At 45.1% G+C, this 19,490-nt stretch overlaps 1 protein-coding gene across 1 annotated transcript in view; it reads right to left on the reverse strand.

Moving 5' to 3' along the window:
- Nucleotides 1-2,066: 2,066 nt before the first annotated feature.
- Nucleotides 2,067-19,490, reverse strand: part of LOC124709061 — a 387,186-nt gene continuing 369,762 nt past the window's right edge. Inside the window, exon 8 of the mRNA XM_047240710.1 lies at nt 2,067-2,547. Coding sequence (XP_047096666.1) covers nt 2,067-2,547 — 481 coding nt within the window. The remainder of the gene's footprint in view (nt 2,548-19,490) is intronic.

The raw sequence follows: 19,490 nt of genomic DNA on the forward strand, positions 1-19,490 counted from the left end.
AGAAACGATATTCCGAAACGAATATGTATAGTGCAAGTCAAACGTTCGAATTAGAATAGAGACCCCACGAACACAAATTTGCTGTGGCAGGTATGAAATATAAACTCCGTTACTCGCCCGTTACACTTGAAGGACAGATGTTGAATGGGCCGAAACGAGCTGCCGCATAACAGCGCAGTTGCCTGCTAACTTCGAAAGAAGGTAGATGCGGTCCCTAGCGCAACTTATAACATCGTCGAAAATCAGTGCGCACGTGAGAGCTTTGGTACACCCTGTTAAACAAACGGAAAATGGAGGCTGTACAATTGGAGGGCGATCCGGGCCCTTCGCATGAAAGTGATGTGATCGAAGAAGATTCTATACACAGTGAAGTGGCGAAACAACAATTGAAAGATGCGTTGGTGTATTTTGAAAGCCTCCTTCATAACAGTAATCGCATCGCAGCAGAACCGTCATCATCAATCAACGAAGAAGCCATGGTAATTGGGGAAGAAATGTTCCAGAAAATATATATATATAATGTGTGTGTGTGTGTGTGTGTGTGTGTGTACATACAATTGAATTACAAAAAGCAAATACTAAAAAAAAAAGGTTGCATGGCGCGAGATTCGATCCGGCGACCTTCGGATTACGAACCCGAGCGCTTACCGCTGCGCCACGACGCCGTAGAAAATTATTAATCGTACAGAGCATTTCACCGCAACGGTTTCTTTTAACTGTCGGATTTTCTCGACAACGGCTGAGAAGTGCATCTTGGTGCTTTGCCACATTGCACCTCTGGCCATGAGCTTTTATTATGCGCAGTATGAATCGAATCTGAATCTCATAATTGGCGGCCTCCCCTTGTAAGAGATGAATAAAGAAGATTCAGAAGGATGTAGGTTGCAGTAGTTACTCGGAGATGAAGAGGCTTGCACAGGATAGAGTAGCATGGAGAGTGGCATCAAACCAGTCTCTGGACTGAAGAGCACAACAAAAACAATGAGGAAACTGAAAAACGACCTCAGGCGGTTCGTCGTCACAAAAATGCAAACGAACTCCTCCTCCTCCGTGACAACACAAACCCTTACACGAGTCTGTGCACCCGAGAGGAGCTCACGAAACTTCATTGGACTGTCCTAGCTCATCCACCCTCCAGCCCGATCTCGCACCTTCCGACTTCCATCTGTCTGGCCCATGATAGATGCTTTCCGTGAGAAGCAGTACGTGGATGGTGGGGCGGTTGATGCAGCGAGGCGTTGGCTCCTACGTCGACCAGTACAGTGGTAGCAGCCGGGCACACACGTCCTCCAGTACGGGGGCGTAATACCGTCGCTTTGAAGAGAGGTCGTGTTTTGTAGCCAGAGGAGTGGGCAATAGCACTGGAATCTTGAACAAAACCTACTTGCTTTCAGAAAAAAGTGTTGCATTACTTACTGAGTGCCCTTCGTGAGCAAAAAGTCAGTATAAATTCGAAAACTGAATAAATCACGGAATAATGTAGATAGAGAGGTACGAATTGACACACATGACTGGAATGACATGGGGTTTCATTAGAACCAAAAAAATACAAACGTTCAAAAAATGTCCGACAGATGGCGCTTCAACTGATCAGAATAGCAATAATTAGCGTAACAAAGTAAGACAAAGCAAAGATGATGTTCTTTACAGGAAATGCTCAATATGTACACCATCATTCCTCAACAATAGCTGCTATCGAGGAATAATGTTGTGAACATGTCCGGAGTTATGGTGAGGCATTGGCGTCGGATGTTGTCTTTCAGCATCCCTAGAGATGTCGGTCGATCACGATACACTTGCGACTTCAGGTAACCCCAAAGCCAATAATCGCACAGACTGAGGTCTGGGGACATGGCAGGCCAAGCATGACGAAAATGGCGGCTGAGCACACGATCATCACCAAACGACAAGCCAACTGTCGGACATTTTGTGAACTTTGTTTTTTTTTTGTTCTAATAAAACCCCATGTCATTCCAAACATGTGTGTCAATTTGTACCTCTCTATGTACATTATTCCGTGGTTTATTGAGTTTTCAAATTTATACTGACTTTTTGATCACCCGGTGTTATGGGACAGCCTGCCAACAAAGATCGAATGCGGTGGTAGGGCACGTTAAGCGAGACGGCGGGGCTGACCTGGAGAGGCGGCGGTGCAGCCTGGAGACGGGGGCGCCTCGCAGGGCCGTGGCGGCCAGCACGGTGGCCACCAGGGCGCCGGACAGCGCGGCGGCGCGCGCGCCCTCCGACAGCAGCGCCGGGGGCGGCGCCGACGCGGGGGCGGCGGAGGCGGGCTGCAGGCGCAGCGCGCAGGCGGCGCCGGCCGCGCACAGCAGCGGCAGGCCGGCCCACAGGCCGCGCGCCGCGCCGCCGCCGCAGCAGCACCAGCGGCCGCCCCCGCGCAGGGGCACCGGCAGCCGCGGGGCGCTCGACGAGGACGTGGGGGCGGCGGAGGCGGCGGGGGCGGCGGCGGCCGCGTCCAGCGCGGAACCCGCGGGCCGGCGGGACGCGGGGCGCGCGCTCGCGTACGTTGCCAGCGCCGCCACCACACTGTGGGCCACAGTATCAAGCTACATACGTGTGGAAACTCTGAGATGGAGTAACCACAATTTTATGAAAAGGATACAGTGCTGCTCACCATACACTGGAGAAGACAGTCTCAGACAGACACAGCAAAGAGACTACTCAACACGCAAGCTTTCGGCCAGGCCTTCTTCTGAAATGACAACACACACACACACACACACACACACACAGTAACATTACAATAACACCGATGGTCAGTGGCAGACATCATAGAGTCTCTTTCAAGTAATGCAAAGACGCTATTTTGCCGCTACGGTCGCAGGTTGAATCCTGCCTCGAGCATGGATGTATGTGATGACCTTAGGTTAGTTAGGTTTAATTAGTTCTAGCTTACAGGAGACTGATGACCTCAGAAGTTAAGTCGCAAAGTGCTGAGAGCCATTTGAACCATTTTGAGCTATTTTGTACATGTTGATTATTTTCGCAGGAAATCAATAAGCTTATAAGGTGTATCCGTGCGCCATATGTCTTACAAAAATTTTCCGTAGAATTAAAATAGTTATATTTACTCAAGAACAGCGACATTTAGCCCTAGAAAATAGATCTAGAATCCCAGAATGTGGGAAAGTTTTATAAATCTTTGTTACTTTGGTCGCACTACTTTGTGTGGTGGAAGCAGCGCAAGTGGTTAGGGGCCGAGTCTCGTGTTGCTTGTGGTCTTTGCCATTGCTGCAGAGTGAGTGTGTGGATGTGACCACTGAAGTGGAATAAAGTAATGTGTTTTAACACACACAGACAATCATGCAAATGCAGGTCACACACATATGGCTGATGTCTCCGGCTGCCGAAACCAGACTGCGAGCGACTAGGCATGACGGGAGAAGCAGGCTGGGTGGTGGGGGTAAGGAGGAGGCTGGGGTGGAGAGGGTCAGGCAGAGCAGAGTAGACGTGTGGGGCAGGAAAGTGCTGTTTGTGGGAGCAAACAGGGACGAGGTGGAGAGAGAGTAGGATAGGTAGGTGCAGTCAGCAGGTTAGACAGAGGGCGGGACGGGTGCAGAAAAGGAGAAAAGTAAAAAGACTGTGGATGTGCTTGTGCAACAGAAGGCTGTGAAGTGGCAACAGGGAGGGTATACGTGGGTGAAGGACAATGACTAGCGAAGGTTGAGGCCGGGAGGGTTATGGGAAAGTGGGATAAATTGCAGCATGTGCACAGTTCAGAAAAAGGATCCAGACGGCACAGACTGTGAAGCAGCCTGCTTCCACCCGGGTTGCTTCTTAGATCATGTGCAGCCGCTCACAATCCGGCCTCGTGTCTGTGTATGTGTTGTCTATTTCAGAAGAATGCCCTCTGGCCGAAAGCTTATGTCTAGTAGGCTTTTTGTTGTGCCTGTCTGCAACTCAGTTTCTCAGCTGTATGGTGATATTGTGAGTACCAGTCTATCTTTTTCATAATATTGTCATACATACATACATATTCCACAAGTCATCAGTTGTCATTCTCTTTCTCTATCCACTCGCAACTGGAGCGAGAGAAAGACTACTAACTGTATGCTTCTGTATGAGATGTAATTTCTCTCATCTTATCTTTGTGGTCCTAGTGCGAGATACAAGTTGGTGGCAAGTAATTTCTCTCATCTTATCTTTGTGGTCCTAGTGCGAGATACAAGTTGGTGGCAATATGATCGTTGTGCACTGAGTCGCTGATGCCGATTCTCTGAATTTTGTCTATAGCAGAATGGCTATGATGCAAAGACAACACCAGATAAAACTAACAACAAAATACACAAACAGAAACAAATAATCAAGGAACACACACACACACACACACACACACACACACACACACACACAACAAATCATAAGACAGTAAGCCACAAATGACGCATATTGACGTACAACTAAGTCAAACAGAAGGTGGGCAGCTTACTAAAGAGAAAATGAGTCAATATTGCGTACCACATTAACAATACAATACAGAACAGACTTGGCATACAAACCACCAGCAATGAAAAGTATAGCCAATCGTGTATTACCAGTAAACTTGTAATTGCTGTGAATCTGTATATGTGGGCCATACATGTAGGAATTTTAGAACCAGACATAGAGGACATCTCAGAGCATTTAAAAGGAATAGTTCCCACTCAACATTGCTGATCTAAGAGCTCAGAACCACCACCCAGCAAGACTCTCTCTACCTGCCTCTTTTCTCTCTCTCTCTCTCTCTCTCTCTCTCTCTCTCTCACACACAAACACACACCTATGCGCGCGCGATAAACACCCCAAACGTCAATAATAGTTTAAGATCGCGCGCCACTCTTTAAAAAAAAAAAAAAAAAAAAAACAAAAAAAAAAAAAAAAAAAAAAAAACACGTAGCTATAACAATACGTCAAATGGCGGCAGAAGCTGCCAATCAACGAATTTTCTGATGGACTGCAAGGAAATCTTACGTTTTTGACCAAGTCACCATTCTGTGTTTATATATGACAATAAAAAGAAAGATTTTATAAACAGCCTCGCCATTTTTCTCGACAGTGATTCGTGAAAAGAACTTGGTCTTTCCTGCAGGGATTTCCATAAGAGTTCAAGTAGCATCTCCATAATATGCGCGTGTTAATCGTATCTACTGGTGACAAACCAGCAGCACGACTATGAATCGCTTCCACGTCTTCCTTTAGTCCGGCAGTGGAGCAGTACTCGAGAATGGGTCGCACTAGTGCTCTATACGCAGTCTCAGTTATAGACAAGCTACACTTCACTAGAATTCTCTGAATAAACCGAAGCTGACCATTCCCCATCGCTTACGATCTCGTTCCATTTCATATCGCTTTGTAATGTCAAGCCTAGATATTTAATCGACGAGACTGTGCCCTCGGCACACCACTAATACTGTATTTGAATGATACAGGATAATTTTCGTATTAATCTGTATAACTCAACATTTTTCCACATTCAGAGTAAAGCCGCCATTCATCGCAGTAGACGGAAATTCTGTCCAGGTCGTCGTGTACCCTCCTCCAGCCATTCAGATACGACACTTTCTTCTCCACTACAGCGTCCTCAGCAAACAGTCGCAGGTTTATGCTCATCCATCAGTCAGATCGTTTGTGTACGTAGAGAACAGAGCGGTCCTGTCACACTCCAGAGGGGCATTCCTGACGACACCTTGAACGCTCGCCGTTCAGGACAACGTATCCCGGTTCTATTACTTAAAAAGTTTTCGAGCCTATTCCGTATGCTCTGTCTGTCATGTGGCATTATGTCAAAAGCTTTCCGAAATTCTAGGAGTATGGAATATGCTTGTTATCCTCCATCCATTTTTCTGCGAGGAAAGGTGAACTGAGTTTCACACCAGCGATGTTTTCTAGATTCGTGTTGCGAGTGGATAGAGAAAGAGAATGACAACTGATGGCTTGTGAAATATGTATGTATGTATGACAATATTATGAAAAAGATAGACTGGTACTCACAATATCACCATACAGCTGAGAAACTGAGTTGCAGACAGAGACGGGTCATATACAATATGTACAACAACCAAGAGGGAATAATAAGAGTGGACGATCAAGAACGAAGTGCTCGTATTAAGAAGGGTGTAAGACAAGGCTGCAGCCTTTCGCCCCTACTCTTCAATCTGTACATCGAGGAAGCAATGATGGAAATAAAAGAAAGGTTCAGGAGTGGAATTAAAATACAAGGTGAAAGGATATCAATGATACGATTCGCTGATGACATTACTATCCTGAGTGAAAGTGAAGAAGAATTAAATGATCTGCTGAACGGAATGAACAGTCTAATGAGTACACAGTATGGTTTGAGAGTAAATCGGAGAAAGACGAAGGTAATGAGAAGTAGTAGAAATGAGAACAGCGAGAAACTTAACATCAGGATTGATGGTCACGAAGTCAGTGAAGTTAAGGAATTCTGCTACCTAGGCAGTAAAATAACCAATGACGGACGGAGCAAGGAGGACATCAAAAGCAGACTCGCTATGGCAAAAAAGGCATTTCTGGCCAAGAGAAGTCTACTAATATCAAATACCGGCCTTAATTTGAGGAAGAAATTTCTGAGGATGTACGTCTGGAGTACAGCATTGTGTGGTAGTGAAACATGGACTGTGGGAAAACCGGAACAGAAGAGAATCGAAGCATTTGAGATGTGGTGCTATAGACGAATGTTGAAAATTAGGTGGACTGATAAGGTAAGGAATGAGGAGGTTCTACGCAGAATCGGAGAGGAAAGGAATATGTGGAAAACACTGATAAGGAGAAGGGACAGGATGATAGGACATCTGCTAAGACATGAGGGAATGACTTCCATGGTACTAGAGGGAGCTGTAGAGGGAAAAACTGTAGAGGAAGACAGAGATTGGAATACGTCAAGCAAATAATTGAGGACGTAGCTTGCAAGTGCTACTCTGAGATGAAGAGGTTAGCACAGGAAAGGAATTCGTGGCGGGCCGCATCAAACCAGTCAGTAGACTGATGACCAAAAAAAAAAAAAAAAAACACTACTCCTACCGTGCTCAACAACCTGCAGTCGTACTTGTACAACGAAATATGCCTTACTTTCCTACTGCGTCTTCCTATGCGGTCGATGACATTCGGTCACTGAGCTTCACCAGTTGTTGCGGCGGCGCATCTCCCTACTAGGGCTAGACAATTTGCGTCAAGCAAACGCCCAAACTACAATTGCCCTTTGAAGACAGCCGCCCAATGCCCATATATTGCCACAAGTACAACGCCAACTCTCCCCCAACAATACTTGAACTCATCGTGTCCATTTGACTAGTCGAGAGCCCAATCCAGCCCAACTCCCGCCATTCCTTTCCACAGACGAATAAATAATCTGATTCGACACAATATCATGTATAGCGTCCATGTTTTCCAACATCCTCACATACACCAAGACATTTCTCTAACTGCCCTATCCCTCTTCCACCTCCATGTAACAACCAGCAGCTCCCACAATTAGGCACATTTTATCTTCAACCGCCTATCCGTCCTAACTCTATACATTGAAGAGCTAAGGAAACTGCTACACCTGCCTGATATCATGTAGGACCCCAACGAGCACGTAGAACTGCCGCAGCACGACGTGGCATGGACTCGACTCATGTACGATGTAGTGCTGGTGGGAATTCACACCGTGAATCTTGCACGGGTGTTCATAAATTCGTAAGCGTACGAGGGGGTGGAGATCTCTTTTGAACAGTACTTTGCAAGGTATCCCAAATATGCTGAAAAATGATCATGTCTGGAGTCTGGGGAGTGGGGGGTGTTCGGTGGCCAGCGGAAGTGTTTAAACTCAGAAGAGTGTTCCTGGAGCTACTCTGTAGCAATTCTGGACATGTGGGGTGTCGCATTGCACAATGGACACGAATGGATGCAGGTGGTCAGACAGGATGCTTACGTACCTGTCATCTGTCAGAGTCGTATCTAGACGTATCAGCGGTCTTACGTCACTCCAACTGCACACGCCCCGCGCCATTACAGAGCCTCCACCAGCTTCAACAGTCCCCTGCTGACACGCAGGGTCCATGGATTATGAGGTTGTCTCCATACCCGGACACGTCCATCCGCTCGACACAATTTGAAACGAGACTCACCCGATCAGGCAACATGTTTCCAGTCAGCAACAGTCCATGTCGTTGTTGACGACCCTAGACGAGGGTAAAGCTTAGTGTCGTGCAGTCATCAAGGGTACACGAGTGGGCCTTCGGCTCCGAAAGCCCATATCGATGATATTTCGTTGAATGGTTCGCACGCTGACACTTGTTGATTGGTCCAGCACTGAAATCTGCAGCAATTTGCGGAAGGGTTGCACTTCTGTCACGTTTAACGGTTCTCTTCAGTCGTCATAGGTCCCATTCTTGCAGGATTTTTTTTCCCGCCGCAGCGATGTCTGAGATTTGATGTTTCACCGCATTCCTTATATTCACGGTACACTCGTGAAATGGTCGTACGGGAAAATCCCCACTCCAACGCTACCTCGGAGATGCAGTGTCAAATCGCTCGTGCGCCGACTATAACACCACGTTCAGACTCACTTAGCTGTTGATAACCTGCGATTATAGCAGCAGTAACCGATCTAACAACTGCGCCAGACGCTTGTCTTATATAGGCGTTGCCTATCGCAGCGCCGTATGCTGCCTGTTTACATATCTCCGTATTTGAATACAAATGCCTATACCAGTTTCTTTGGGGCTTCGGTGTATATTCATTCCTACATCCCAATTTCTCAGCTCCGATGACGCGGCAACAGAAATCCCCCTGTCGGATTCCTAACCATCTCTAGAATCCATAGAGTCATGCACCTCCTTCATTCACCTAATGCATGTAATGAAGATTCCAAACATCACTACTCAGCAACACCTCACCCACGTTATCATCTTGTGAATGTTGCAGTAATCGCTCATTTTACAGATGTATATATTTTCTATCAAAAGTTTCTTTAGAAGTTAACATGTAACAACAGTTTTGCAGAAGGAAATAAAGAAATAAATCCACTGAAGATAGCACAAAAAGTACTGAAACATGTCTGAGAACAACGCCATAAAGTGGTGTGTTGCATAAGGCAGAATTCCTCTCACAGCGTCTTTCTTGACGCTGCTTTCGGCCACGTTTCACCCAAGATCGTCGAATGGTGGCATCGCTCCTATTCAAATGTGGAGCGAATCGCCGATTACTCCAGCCGGCTTCTTTGAGCCCAGCTGCCTCCTTCAATTCCTGACATCTGCTTATGTTCTTCGAGCGCCTGTCTGCGAAGCATATTGCTGTCCAACTGAGTAATCGGAATGAGATTCTCAAAGACTTTGTGCTCTGATATCAGCATGTCCCCCGTTTACTATCCTTGCCAACTGCGCGATGAAATTGCACTGCAGTGTTACACATTCGTCCATCGGTCGCCGAAGTTTACAATTTTGCATTTGCCGTCGATAGCTGTGGGATACCGACCTGACGCTCGCCCGCCGTACGACCCAACAGTCGGAACTGACGGTCGGGGGTGCCTTTGGTCGTCATCCGAGCGCCCTGACGGCACAGCGGTAGGTCCACGATATCCTACGCCCCGTTTTGTTGCCCTTCGTGGAGAGCCATGCAGGGCTGACCTTTCAGCAAGATAGTGCCCTCCCGCACACGGCCAGAGTTTCTGCTGCTTGCCTTGGTAGGCAAGGCACGATATCCCTCAGGATGACATCCAATAACTTTGTCAGTTAACGCCAAACCGAATAACTGCTTGCGTAAGCGCCAGAGTGGACCAACGTGTTACTGACTTGCTCAGTTTGTGAAGCTCTTGCTGTCCAATAAATCATCCAGTTTTTCTGCAATTGTTATCATTTGTTTGTCTGTATGTGTACATCACATATACTGATTTCCGTCCCATTTGGATAAATTCTTCATAGTGCATCGTTCTTTCTTTTTTTTTAGCGTATTTTTGCACGCTGCAGCCAATGGTGTGCTCTGCGTTTTAATCTGCTGCAATAACAGTCACATAGAAACGTCATGTGTGTACTGTTATGTGGCAATGAAACTTACGTTATAATTGTTGTTGTTGTTGTTGTGGTCTTCAGTCCTGAGACTGGTTTGATGCAGTAAAGCTGCATGCCCTCGGGAAAAATTACGGCTGTAGTTTCCCTTAGCTTTCAGCCGTTCGCAGTACCAACACAGCAAGGCCGTTTTGGTTAGTGTTACAAGGCCAGATCAGTCAATCATCCAGACTGTTGCCCCTGCAACTACTGAAAAGGCTGCTGCCCCTCTTCAGGAACCACTAGTTTGTCTGACCTCTCAACAGATACCCCTCCGTTGTGATTACACCTACGGTACGGCCATCTGTATCACTGAGGCACGCAAGCCTCCCCACCAAAGGCAAGGTAATGGTTCATGGGTATTAGTGCTTCAGTAAAAATATTAACTTCAACACACTATATCTAATAAAAACTAAAGCCATTCTAGAACAACAGACGCCATATTTGTACCAGTACATCGAGTTAATCCCAAAAACACTGTCAAACATTCTGACGCAACCAGTTACAGGTGGTCCTACTGTTCTACATGAATTGCAAACCACACTGCACTTCGACAGGTTTCACATCAACAAACATTACAAGAGGTTAAAGAAATGATAAGTGAGAGATAAAAATCATAGGACTGATTGGGGATCGAACCTGAGAATTTAGGATTTGTAAGCTGGCACTTTACCATTAAATAGGCGATAGTCAAAAAACGTGAAAAAATGACAACTCCCTAGGAAATCCTAGCTAGAAAACTGTTACCTCGATCCCATACGCGTGTATACGTATATTAACTATTTGATTGGTTTAGACGTGTTACACATATCACTGTTCCTGTCCCCAGTTTCCCTAAACCCTTTTATCTGCACCTTTAATTGTTCCATCAGGTGCTCTGAAGGTGTGTGTATGTGGCCGCTTGCCACTGCCTGTGTGCTCCCTATGTATTAAGATGGGTGACCACTCAGATTTCTGTGTGCTCCAGATGCATTAATGCACAAGGCACTTAGCAGCCAGGCAGAACAGCTGAACAGCTGCATTCCTGTGCTTTGTGCTCAGTAGCTGTACAACATTTGACCTATGTGCAACGTTTGACCTGTGTACATTTGCTGCTGTGATTTTATTTGTGTTAAAGTTTTCATCTTTGTTTTTTACTGAAAAAATGGCATGGCATTGGGGTTGTACAGAGGAAGAAATCAAGAAGATGGTGATAGGTAATTATACTTTGTACTTAACATCACAGGATAAAAGAAACTGAAGCAGAATCAGATGCCTCTGTATAGAGGCCATTTCGATAGTGCTGCTGGAGAGACTAGTTGGCAAGCTGATACCCACTACATGTGGCTAGAAAGCATTCTACAGGTTGTCAGCAAACAACTGTCTTGATGGAAACTGAAATAATTAAACCATTTAGTTAGGTCGTGATTACATCTTGAGACTAAACAAAATCCAAAAACGGATACTTTAGTCTGCAGCTGTGCGTGTCCTGTTTTGAAATTTACTATCGGTAGTGCTGCAGCAAAAGGGTGGGTTGTGTGTCGCAGTTGCGTAGCTCAGTAGTTACGAGTATTGCTCGCAGAGAGCAAGGTTCTGGGTTCGAAACGGGGTCCAGCACACTGTTTTAATCTGCTAGGATGTCTTGCAACAAATTACTTACAGCCTGTTGCAATGAGATCCATACCGTAGGATATTACTGTACGAAGACAACGTATCACTGACCAAATTCAGAAACAGAAACTATGGAAATATACAGGGCGGATTGCCACATGCGGAATAGCACAGGGCGGCTACTGTTATGATGTCGGTGTCATCTGCTAGCATCGGAAGTTTACGTAGTCTCTGCGCTTTCACTCGTGGTGTAGTAGTGAATTTCGTGCTTCTGTATTCTCTTCACCTTTACGTTTTTGCTTGCTGTGATTTCGTGACGCAGTGCCAAGTTTCTGTGAAGACTTCATACTTTTCTGTTGAGTGTTCTCCAACGAAAGACGTTTTACAGTACCTGTTCGTTAATAAACTGAAAATTGCTTCAACAGAGAAACAGTCAGCTTCATTGAGGGAGACAAATATAACTTTCTCCCTTGTTGTTTGCTAATTAGAAAGAAAAAAATGGAGCAAAGGATAATGGGGAACGAAGGAGTGTGCTGCCTTCCAAACGCCTTTCACTGTGTACATACGACCGCATTTCAAAGTCTTTGTGTCAAACTTGTAGGAATGATACGTTGCGCCACGAGGAACAACTTTTGTTCGAGACAAAACTTTCGCTGACGCTTCCGGGCGACGGCAGACGTCTTTTCGTCAATTCGCCGGCCCTGGGAGAACGAGGCTTCACTGAAGCGGCAGCGTCTACTGACCAGGTGCGCGGGACCTGTACACTACCTATCCCGACAGACTGATAGTGAGTTTCAACAAGAAAACCTTAAGGGGAGCAAAACATTTTAGAAGGGAATCAGGCAGTTTGATTCTGTCGGCCCACCCGCTCTCACGCGGAGCTGGTGACTGGAATACAGGCAACGCTCTTTGCTCAGGCACGCCACAGAGCGCCTGTAGCAGTCGTTCCAACCGTGCGGTGATTATGCCTGTGGGGTAAAATGATATTTTCTCAGGGATAAAAACTAAACTATTCGATTCTGTTTCAGTCACGAAACTAAATTGTTTTCAAAAGATCATTTGAATGATGATCGAAATCATGTAAAGCAAGTAAGGTGCCCATTGAGAATTTAAAGTTCAATATTTAACCGCTTGACTTTCCAAACCAGTAGTATCTCAACTGGTATAGTATTTTACCGCTTGACTTCACATAGCAATAGTCTCTAATTGAGTAACTTTCCCTCAAATCACTGATTCTTCTCATTTCTATATAGACTGTCGAATCTGCTGTTTTGTGGCCTTGAGATAGTGCTGCTATTTGGAGTCAAGCTGCAAAATATTTTACCGGTTGAGATGGTACGGGAAGTCAGATGCTTGGTTGTTGAATTTAAAATTGTCAATCGGCACTTCATTTGCTTACATAATTTCGAACATCATTCAAATGCGCGTCAATAATTTTTTCAATCTATTTGATTTCTTACTTTCAGACAAATAATTTCACAAACATGTACGTTTTTTCCTATTTTTTTTTTTTGTTATTAAATTTTTCATGCCAGTGTTGTTATGCGCAGTATGTATCTCGATTTCTCGTTGGGCAGTCCTCAATTTTTAAACTGTTTGAGTATTTCACGTCCATGTTACGTTTTTGTAATTTGGTACTAGCAGTACGTATTGCTTATACACTTTCTGTTTAGGACATGTTGGAAATTACCTAATTATCAGTCTCTGCTGCTGTGCTATCGGTATATTCGTTGTAGGTTATTTTGATCATACCGTAATTAATCTACATGTCTATTGTCATACTAGCTCAGTTTCTCCATTCTTCGCTAAAGTTCCTCTGCACCATAAGCAAACAAAACAAACTCATCTGCAAATCGAAGGTAATTATAACAAGACCAGTTCATCCGGATCTCTTTTCCAGATAGCTTAATGATTTGAAGGCTGCAGAAAATATTGAGGAGGAGATGAGATTAGTGTTTAACGTCCAGTTGGCAACGATGTCATTAGAGATGGAGCACAAGCTCGGATTAGGGAAGGATGGGAAAGGAAAGAGGCGCGTCCTTTCGAAGGTGTTTGCCTTAGGGTACAAGGGTTGGAACTTTAATAGTGGCAACTATTTATTTACAGCTTGTACAAAATAGATACGTGGTTCAAAGTTTTACTGACCTTTAAAGTAGTCACCAGCATTGTGTACAGCCCTTGCCAGCTATGTGGAAGTCGTAGGATACTCTTAGCAGTGCCAGTTGTGTTGACAGTTCGAGCTGCGCGGCCTATTGCCCGACGAATTTGTAGCAGTTATGAAGCGAATTCCGTGAAGTGTTTCTTCAGTTTAGAAATCGAGTTGAACTCACGAGGGCTTAAGTCAGGGGAGTGCAGTAGGTGGTATAGCACTTAGCAGCCCCATGAGTTAAAATGGTTCTAAGCACTATGGGACTTAACATCTGAGGTCATCAGTACTCTAGATTTAGAACTACTTAAACCTAACTAAACTAAGGACATCACATACATCCATGCCCGAAGCAAGATTCGAACCTGCGACCGTAGCAGCAGCTCTGCTCCGGACTGAAGCGCCTAGAACCGCTCGGTTACAACGGCCGGCGCCCCATGAGTCACACAAATCAGTAACATCAGTAACAGCTCGCACTGTACGTGCTCGAGCATTGTGCTGCAAAATGTTGGTCAGGTCCTGCAGGTAGTGTCATCACTTCTGTCTCTAAGCTGGTCGTAGGTTGTGTTCCAAAAATGAACAGCATAGAGACAGAAGTGATGAATGTCAGTAGAACTTTGAAACACGTATCTATTTTGTACGAGCTGTAAATAAATAGTTGCCACTATTAAAGTTCCACCCCTCGTATTTAGGGAAATCACGGAAAACCTAAATCAGGAGGGCCGCCGGACGCGGGTTTGAAGCGTCGTCCTCACGAATACGACTCCAGTGCGCAGAAAATACTTTGGAGAAATGGAGTCAACTTACCTGACTCCTCTAAACTAGCAAATGAGGTAAGATGCCCCCCCCCCCCTTGCCCGTTTGTCGTGAAGCAAAGACCACCGCTCCGAGACCGCTGCAGCCATCGCCAGTTTTCTCCTGCACTCCGCCTGCTTCAGGGTTTCGTGCGTTGGCTAAACGCCCATCAGCTTACGGGTGCGTATTGAAAACTCTTCCGGGAAAGTTAGTGCCTTCGAAAGTGCAAGTTAGGACGAGCGCCAGTCTTGCTGGGACAACAAGAAGTCCCCAAAGCGCGGAGAGGGCATTAAACGATTTGGAAGGCAATGGCCAGCAAGAATGTTCCAGGACCTGCCAACATCAGACTGTTGCAAACTCACTCGATACCCTCTTACGGCGTAACATTCTGGTACAATGGAACTAAGATACAGGAGTATTTATTCCGCAGAAGCCTGCAATGAGAATATTGTGTGAAGCTGATAATCGGAAACCTTACAGAAATCTCTGTTCGTACCAAAATATGGAAACAATGCAAGAAATGCATTCTCGAGCGTGGCTGTAGGGGCTAGCCAAGCCTGGAGGGGCTGCTGTTGTATGGAACCCGAACAGAATGTCCTCAACACGTTGCAAGCGTCAGCCGTGGCCAGGACAGCGTTCTGTGTACGAAGAAATGCCACTGTGGAAAATCTGCCTTCCTGCAATGCTCGTTGTGTTCGGTATTTCTATGTTTCGAATGTTTCTACGATCGGTATCATCGAAGGGAATGTATCCAATCTTCCTGAAGAAAAAAACATAAAAATAAAATATAGAGGTTAAGGAGTGATATAAGAATGAAATACACTGAAGCGCCAAAGAAACTGGTACAGATATGCGTATTCAAATACGGCGTTGCAGTCGGCAACCCCTCGGTAAGACAAGTTTCTGGCGCAGTTGTCAGATCGGTTACTGCTGCTACAATGGCAGATTATCAAGATTTAAGTGAGTTTCAACGTGGTGTTATAGTCGGCGCATAACCCGATGGGACACAGCATCTCCGACGTAGCGATAAAACGCGGGTTTTCCCGTACGACCATTTCAAAAGTGTACCGTGAATACCATGAATCCGGTAAAACATCTAATCTCCAACACCGCTGCGGCTGGAAAAAGATCCTGCGAGATGGGGCCAACGGCGACTGAAGAGCATCGTTCAACGCGACAGAAGTACAAACCTTCCTCCAATTGCTGCAGATTTCAGTGCTGGCCCATCAACAAGTGTCAGCGTGCGAAACATTCAGCGGAACATCACCGATATGGGCTTTCGGAGCCGAAGGCCCAATCGTGTACGCTTGATGACTGCACGACGCAAATCTTTACGCCAACACCGCCGTTAGACTGTTGATGACTGGAAACATGTCGCCTGCTCGGACGACTCTCGTTTCAAATTGTATCGAGAGGATGGGCCTGTACGGGTATGGAGACAACCTCACCAATCCATGGGCCCAGCATATATCAGCAGGGGTCTGTTCAAGCTGGTAGAGGCTCTGTAATAGTACGGGGCGTGTGCAGTTGGAGTGATATAGGACCCCTGATACGTCTAGATACGACTCTGACTGGTGACACGTACGTAAGCATCCTGTCTGATCACCTGCGTCCATTCGTGTCCATTAAGCATTTCGACGGACTTGGGCAAATCCAGCAGGACAATACGACACCGCAAACGTGCAGAATTTCTAAAGAGTGGCTGCAGGAACACTCTCCTGAGTTTAAACGCTTCCGCCGCCCACCAACCTTCCCAGACATGAACATTATTGAGCACATCTGGGATGCCTTGCAACGTGCTTTTTTTCTCACTCGGGAAAGAAACATCGTTAACATTACTGAAGATTTCAGGCGTTGGCTATAATTTCGTTGCACAGCACGCTGAGCGGATGACTTTTCCGAAAACTGGCGTGTGCAATTGATTACGAATCAAGATACGCTACAGGAATTCCACTGGAAACCATTTCAAATAATTTTTCCATTCATTTACTGTTATCTTTTAATTCAGTCACCAGACGTAGAATTTTTAGATGAATAAAAGTAGTGTTATTTCGATATACATAGGAAAACTTTCGTGTAGTAATTTTCTACGGACATGAAAAACAAAAATTAAAAGAATATTCTGGTTTGGAAAATGGAGCGCAAAAGTGTGAAGCTGCAGCGCTGGCTACGGTGACATCGCATCGGCTGAATTATGAGCTCGCTGAAAGTAACGCATAATACCCCGAAAACTTCGGTCGTTATATTGTCATAAACGGTCGAGTACCTACGAGTAAGCCGAGATACGTGTTTGCATATTTTAACCTCTCTTCCACGAGCGAAGTTTCTGGGAAATCGGGCTATGACACATGCTGTGTTCTCCTCGTCAGTACAAAGTTCGCAGAAGGGAGACCAAATATCCGGAAGCAAAAAGGTATCTAAGTTTTACAGTACCTGCACAAACAAAAAGCTTAAATTGTGCATAAATAAGAACGTAAATAAATAAACTTTTTTATAAAAATTGTTTTTACAGTGAAAATGTCGGATATATTTATAATAAAAATAATTCACTTAGAGAGAAAACAAGATACAAAGGTTACAGTAAAAAAGGCGCTATTTACTGCCTGTAAATATTGCCGATGACATTGTAATTCTGTCAGAGACAGCAAAGGACTTGGAAGAGCAGTTGAACGGAATGGACAGTCTCTTGAAAGGAGGATATAAGATGAACATCAACAAAAGCAAAACGAGGATAATGGAATGTAGTTGAATTAGGTCGGGTGTGGCTGAGGGAATTAGATTAGGAAATGAGACACTTAAAGTAGTGAATGAGTTTTGCTATTTGGGAAGAAAATAACTGATGATGGTCGAAGTAGAGATGATCTAAAATGTAGAGTGGCAATGGGAAGGAAACCGTTTCTGAAGAAGAGAAATTTGTTAACATCGAGTATTGATTTCAGTGTCAGGAAGTCGTTTCTGAAAGTATTTGTATGGAGTGTAGGCATGTATGGAAGTGAAACATGGACGATAAATAGTTTGGACAAGAAGAGAATAGAAGCTTTCGAAATGTGGTGCTACAGGAAAATGCTGAAGATTAGATTGGTAGATCGCATAACTAATGAGGAGATATTGAATAGAATTGTGGAGAAGAGGAGTTTGTGGTACAACTTGACTAGAAGAAGGGATCGGTTGGTAGGACATGTTCTGAGGCATAAAGGGGTCACCAATTTAGTATTCGAGGGCAGCGTAGAGGGTAAAAATAGCAGAGGGAGACCAAGAGATGAATACACCAAGCAGATTCAGAAGGATGTAGGTAGCAGTAGGTACTGGGAGATGTAGAAGCTTGCACAGGATAGAGTAGCATGGAGAGCCGCATAAAACCAGTCTCAGGACTGAAGACCACCACAACAACAACAAATATTGCTCAACGGGTCTGTAAATAATATTTTCTCAAGCAGATAAATGTAGGTGGTTGAAATGTTTGGAGAACACGTTTCTTAAGAGTGTGAAAAATGTATCTTACGACCTTTCTCATGAATACCCACTACGAATTTTGCTTTAGCGTTAATAAACTCTATTATCCGTGCTTGGTCCTACATTCTGTTACTATATTTCTATTTTTTCTTGTAAAGAGCGGTTCCTCAAAACCTCACTTTCGCCAGTCAGGCGCCAAATTGCACAGCTGGCAGCTCTCACAACACAAACAGTTCTGGCGCTGACTTGGAATCGACAGCTTGTGATAGGCGAGATCCGTTTGCCACGAGAAGTCGATTGGGACAAGCGACTCAATTTGCGTAAAAGGCGCTACAGCTTCGCTCTCTCTGAACGGAGAAAGGCGCGTCTGTGCTGAGCGTCTGCGGTGAGTGGAGCCGGCCATAAATTGAAGCAGTAAACGGCGTTCCACTTGAGACTGCGCGCACGTGGATCCCTCGCCTCGTCCTGAGTGCTGACCTCGAAGTTGCTCGCGATGGCAACCAACGAGTTATCGATATATCTTCCGTGTGCCGCTTCTCTCGGCTGTCAACGTTCGACCTCGATGCTCGTTGGCCTAAATTCTATGTTGACCAATTTCTGCTCGTTAAAAACTTCACCTCCTTTACTGATCTGTATTTTTTCCCTCGCCAACAATCATTAGTTTTTGTCTTCCGGAGGGTTACGAAGCTGCAATACTGGTCCGTCTGAAGCCTAGTTTCGTCACAGAGCTTTCCTAGAGCGATATCAATTGGATATGGTGTGGAAATTACCAATATATCGCTAACACCATACAGAAATTCGTAGTTCCACGTGCAAAGATGGAGAACATAAATTGTAAATAAAATACATCCTCCTTCGGTCAGAAACTCTTAAGCATGCAACATTTCGAGCCTTCACGGCCCACCTGCAGTTGCTTAACGTTGTTGTTGTTGTGGTCTTCAGTCCTGAGACTGGTTTGATGCAGCTCTCCATGCTACTCTATCCTGCGCATGCTTCTTCATCTCCCAGTACATACTGCAGCCTACCTCCTTCTGAATCTGCTTGGTGTATTCATCTCTTGGTCTCCCTCTACGATTTTTACCCTCCACGCTGCCCTCCAATACTAAATTGGTGATCCCTTGATGCCTCAGAACATGTCCTACCAACCGATCCCTTCTTCTGGTCAAGTTGTGCCACAAACTTCTCTTCTCCCCAATCCTATTCAATACTTCCTCATTAGTTATGTGATCTACCCATCTAATCTTCAGCATTCTTCTGTAGCACCACATTTCGAAAGCTTCTATTCTCTTCTTATCCAAACTATTTACCGTCCATGTTTCACTTCCATACATGGCTACACTCCATACAAATACTTTCAGAATCGACTTCCTGACACTTAAATCTATACTCGATGTTTATCTTCTTCAGAAACGCCTTCCTTGCCATAGCCAGTCTACATTTTATATCCTCTCTACTTCGAC

The sequence above is a fragment of the Schistocerca piceifrons genome, chromosome 7 (genome assembly GCF_021461385.2).
Source record: "Schistocerca piceifrons isolate TAMUIC-IGC-003096 chromosome 7, iqSchPice1.1, whole genome shotgun sequence".
In the NCBI taxonomy this organism is placed as follows: domain Eukaryota; kingdom Metazoa; phylum Arthropoda; class Insecta; order Orthoptera; family Acrididae; genus Schistocerca; species Schistocerca piceifrons.